The following is a 5,135-nucleotide window of genomic DNA, read 5'->3' as shown; positions in this document are numbered from 1 at the left end:
TAAAAATATAGATTAGTATATATTATATATAAAATAGTAATTGAAATGTATATATACACTGCCAGTTCAAGAGTTTGGGGCCAGTACTTTTTTCTAAAATTAATACTTTTATTCAGCAAGGATTCATTAAATAGATCAAAAGTGACAGTCAAGAAAATTCTTTACTTTTTATTCTTCAAAGAATCCTGAAAACATACATAATAAGCATCACAAACATTATAAGCATCACAACAGTTTTCAACAGTGATAATAATGCTAAATGTTTCTTGAGCAGCAAATCAGCATATTAGATGATCTGTGACACTGTATATGTGACACTGAAGACTGGAGTAATGATGCTGAAAATTCATCTTTGCATCACATGAATAAATTACATTTTAAAGTATATTGAAGTAAGTAAATTTGTATTAAATTATAATGTTTCACAATGCTATATTTTGACTCAAGTAAATGCAGCCTTGGTGAGCATAAGAAACTTGTTTCAAAAACATTTAAAACATTTAACAGTAGTCTACACAATAGATTAATTTAAAAATATATAATTATTATATATAACATGAATTTAAATATTAGTAATAAATACATTAGTGGTTTATGTATGCCACAGTCTCAAACTATTTAAAGTGTGCAGTTTCAAAGAGAATTATTCGCTTTTGTCTACAAGAGACAAATGTCCAGCGACGTGCATGATTGTTTTTATTAATTTCATCCTAGAATAACCAGCCCTATGACTCTAAATATTTAGCCTCTGTGTTTGAGTTTTTGTTCAGCATGCCATATGAACAGATGCATTATTTTCTGCCCACAAATGGCTTCCACATGGCTTTTGCTGTAAATGAATCTCTCTCCAAGACTATTTGCCTTGCAACCAAAACAGAAAAAAAGCAGTTCACAAACGTGCATGTGGCCACTTTGCACCAGACGGACAGAAGATGCGTGGTGTGTTAATACATACTACACACCGCTGTCTTTGTCAACAGCTGCAGTGGAAAGCAAAGAAAGATCCTTTGTGCTCATTTCCATTCACAAGCTATATAACCTCATAATGTCGTTGCCATTAGAAGTGCTTTCAAAAGGTTTTGTGTGTGGTTATACGTGATTCCAGAGGTTTTGTTGGACTGTTTCTTAATGGAGTGGGGTTTGGAGGCATTTTATTCATTTTAATGTTATGGTGACCTGAGAAATACATGGGCTTTTTGGACCAGATTGATGCTCATGTGATGAGTTGTTTGTGACCTCTTCTCGAACTAACAGTGCATTGTAGGTATACGTTTTTTTCCCTGGAACTTAAACCCATGACCTTGGTTTTGTTAAAGCCATGATTTTCCATTGGAGCTACAGAAACAATTAGGATGACTATAATGAATTGCACTGTGTAGTATATAAAAGAATCATATGATTAATTGTCTCGAACTGTTGCAGACAGTACAAAGGCACCTTTAAAAGGAAGTGGGCAGAAGCCCACTCTTCCTCCACTTTGGGAAAAAAACAGCTTGTGCTGACTTACAGGCGCAGTTGACCGACATTGTTAAAGGGGTCATATGATGCTGCTAAAAAGAACAGTATTTTAGGTATGTTGGGGCGTGTTAGAACGAGCCGTTTTAGGTAGGTGTGGCTGACTCTTAACTTTTATAAAGAATATCTTTCTTTGGATTTGAGACTTTAGTCTTTGCAACTTTACAGATCTTCTTTATGCACCAAGAGCTTGTAACACTCCAAAGAGAAAGGAAAAATTGAAAACGCATCATATGACCCCTTTAAATAAATCTCTTTATGGTAGACAGTTCCATGGTTCTCTACAGTATTCCTTACATTACACATGGTTTCTCAATACCTGCTCTGTGCCTTTCATGCGGTTGCCTTAAAATTGTTTTAGGTGTGATATTCCACACATGCTTCCATTTTCCGGTTTACAGCTCTTGTGGAAATGTTTTTGTAGCATGTGAGAGTTTGCAAACATTGCCATGATGCCAAAACCCCCCAGCATAAATTAGGCTCAAAAACACTATATACTCTACTGTTCAAAAGTGTGGGGCCTGTAAGATGTTTTTTAAGAAATTAATACTTTTATTCAGCAAGGACAAAATAAAATTAATTAAAAGTGACAGGTAAGACATTTATAATGCTACAAAAGATTTCTATTTCAAATAAATGCTGTATTTTTTAGCTTTCTATTCTTAGAAGAATCCTGAAAAAAATGCATCATGGTTTCCACAAAAATATTAAGCAAGTGTTTTCAGCATGGCTAATAAACATTTCAAGAAACATTTCTTCAGCAGCAAATCAGCATATTTTAATTATTTCTGAAGGATCATGTGATATTGAATAGTGGAGTAATGATTAACTAATTAATGTTTTTATATTCTTTTTCCATTAAACCTATTAAGATTTGTACCATGTGCACTGAGTAAATTGACTCCAGTGAACTTTTAATTGCATTTTGAGCATGTTCAGGTTTCCACCACGCACTTGAATAAAAATAGCTGCTGAAGATCTAGACTTGAATCGAAATGGGAATCAGTGCCCAACCAGTGCACTGAGTCATCTGTTTTAATTAGAAAAGCTGTGGGGACGAGGGAGCAGAGCCAGAGACTGGTCACCTTAAACTACAGGCAGCATTACAGCAGGCTGAAGACGAAGCCAAAAGATAGATGCCATGGCTGTGATTCTTTGACATGTTGTCTCCAATGCCAAAAAAAAAAAATGTCTTGTTTAATATTCATATACTTTTTCGTTAGGTATTGGACCTGTCCTGGGACTTGTCTTCATCCCCCTAATTGGCTCAGCCAGCGATCACTGCAACAGCAGCTACGGCCGACGGCGACCCTTCATATGGCTGCTGTCGTTGGGAGTTCTCCTTGCCCTTTTTATCATACCACATGCTGACGTGTTGGCCGCCAACCTGAGCTGGGGCAGCACCCGCCGCAACCAGGCTCTCCAGGTGGGCCTGCTCATCCTAGGCGTGGGCCTATTGGACTTCTGCGGACAGGTGTGCTTTACGCCACTGGAGGCGTTACTCTCAGACCTCTACCGTGAACGTGATGACTGCGGACAGGCTTTCGCTATGTTCTCCTTCATGGTAAGCCTTGGAGGTTGCGTAGGCTATTTGCTACCCGCCCTTGACTGGAGCGGAGGGCTCCTTTCCTTCTACCTGGGTGGTCAGGCTGAGTGCTTGTTCTCCCTCCTCATCCTCATCTTCATGGTCAGCGTGTTAGTGACCATGAAAGTGTCCGAGGAGCCCTCGTCCACCCTGGAATCCGGACGGTGTTTTCCACGCTCGTGCTGCTATCTGTTTCAGTGTAAGCTGCGGGCTCTGAAGTCCGGCCCGCTCATGTGCCTGCTGAGGACTTGCTGGTCCATGACACCGGTCATTTATCGCAGCTACTGCCACGTGCCGCATGTCATGCGACAACTGTGTTTGGCGCAGCTCTGCAGCTGGATGGGTGTCATGTCCTTCATGCTGTTCTACACAGATTTTGTCGGCGAGGGATTGTACGAAGGAGTTCCCAGCGCCGCTCCGGGTACCGCTCTCAGGCAGCGCTATGATGAAGGTTAGTAAGTAAAATCAAAATCGACCCTATTTATTTTTTAAAGCACATTTGTGGTCTTTGTTGAATGATTCATCTTTGTCCGCTATAAGTTATTGTTCTGTTTAAACTAGTAATTGATTTGTAAACTCATATTTGGCCTTGTATAGGGCTGCTCAATTTAGGGAAAATCTGATAAAAAAATAGTGTGATTACTGCATTTACCAGAAAGTAGATTGGGTAAAAACTGCATTGTTGAGAGAAACAAAAAAAAGAATTTAAGTTGCATCGGTGTACAAGTCACATTTTATTATTATATTAGAAAATATTGTAAAATACTGATAAATAAAAAAAAAAGAATTCTTTAAATTTAACGGTGTTCAGAACAAAACAGGGATAACAATTATACAGTGGTGTGAAAAAGTGTTGGCCCCCTTCCTGATTTCTTATTTTTTTGCACATTTGTCACACTTAAAAGATTCAGATCATCAAACCAATTTTAATATTACGCAAAGATAATGCAAGTAAATACAAAATGCAGTTTTTAAATGATAATTTCATTTATTAAGGGAAAAAAGCTGTGCAAACCTACCTGGCCCTACGTGAAAAATTAATTGCCCCTCCTCTTAAATCATGAAAGAACTGTGATTAACCACATTATTTTAGAAAGCTGAGTTAAATTTCACTAGCCACACGCAGACCTGATTACTGCCAGACCTGTTGAATCAAGAATTCACTTAAATAGAACCTGTCTGACAAAGAGAAGCATACTTAAAGAGCAACACATCATGCCGCGATCTAAAGAAATTCAAAAACAGATGAGAAACAAAATAGTTAGTTGTTGCTGCAAAGGGTGGCACAACCAGTTATTAGATTCAGGGGCAATTACTTTTTCACATAGTGCCAGGCAGGTTTGGACAGCTTTTTTCCCTTAATAAATGAAATCATAATTCACAATAAAACTGCAGTTTATATTTACTCAGGTTATCTTTGTGTAATATTAAAATTTGTTTGATGATCTGAATCTTTTAAGTGTGACAAATATGCAAACAATTAAAAAAACAGGAAGGGGGCAAAAACTTTTTCACACCACTGTATGTATAAAATAACAATAAATTATAGTGGCATTCATTACAAACATCAATTATAAACGGCAAGCCTAAAAATGTATTCAAAGCAAAATGAGAGGTAGTGTACCTCTCTAATTCAACACAAATCTTAATGTATGCACTTTTCTTAAGTTTTGTGTGCATGATTTTAATTGCATTATATAAATTGCAGCACATTTTAGATGATAAAAAAATTTGGCATTCCACAAAATGTGGTATATATCGATATGAATTTATCAACCATAAAATGTAGAGCCCGACCGATATATCGTTTTGCCGATATTATTGGCAAAGCCTGTGTTACGGCCACCGGAGCTGATCGCAGCCACTCAGTCAATGCTGGTGTTTATGCGCCATGGCCCAGAACTCATGCTTATCACATCGGTCACATCGCGCTATTGTATTTTGTCGCGCCGCGCCGCTCGCATCCGGAGTAGAATAGAACCCATTATAATCAGTGATGTTGTCTACACCATAGACATAATAAATACCTAGACTC

The 5,135-nt window shown here is 37.8% G+C and overlaps 1 protein-coding gene across 3 annotated transcripts in view; it reads left to right on the top strand.

The window, feature by feature from the left end:
• The window catches only part of LOC107686625 (solute carrier family 45 member 3), a 35,010-nt gene that overhangs the window by 21,465 nt on the left and 8,410 nt on the right, over window positions 1-5,135 (top strand). For all 3 annotated transcript variants that reach the window (XM_016483683.1, XM_016483685.1, XM_016483684.1), the window contains exon 3: window positions 2,739-3,551. In XM_016483683.1, coding sequence (XP_016339169.1) covers window positions 2,739-3,551 — 813 coding nt within the window. The remainder of the gene's footprint in view (window positions 1-2,738; window positions 3,552-5,135) is intronic.

Source organism: Sinocyclocheilus anshuiensis, unplaced genomic scaffold (assembly GCF_001515605.1).
Source record: "Sinocyclocheilus anshuiensis isolate Anshui unplaced genomic scaffold, SAMN03320099.WGS_v1.1 scaffold1102, whole genome shotgun sequence".
Classification (NCBI taxonomy): domain Eukaryota; kingdom Metazoa; phylum Chordata; class Actinopteri; order Cypriniformes; family Cyprinidae; genus Sinocyclocheilus; species Sinocyclocheilus anshuiensis.
Note: the sequence above shows the minus strand (reverse complement) of the source record. Positions and strands in the feature narration are given on the sequence as shown.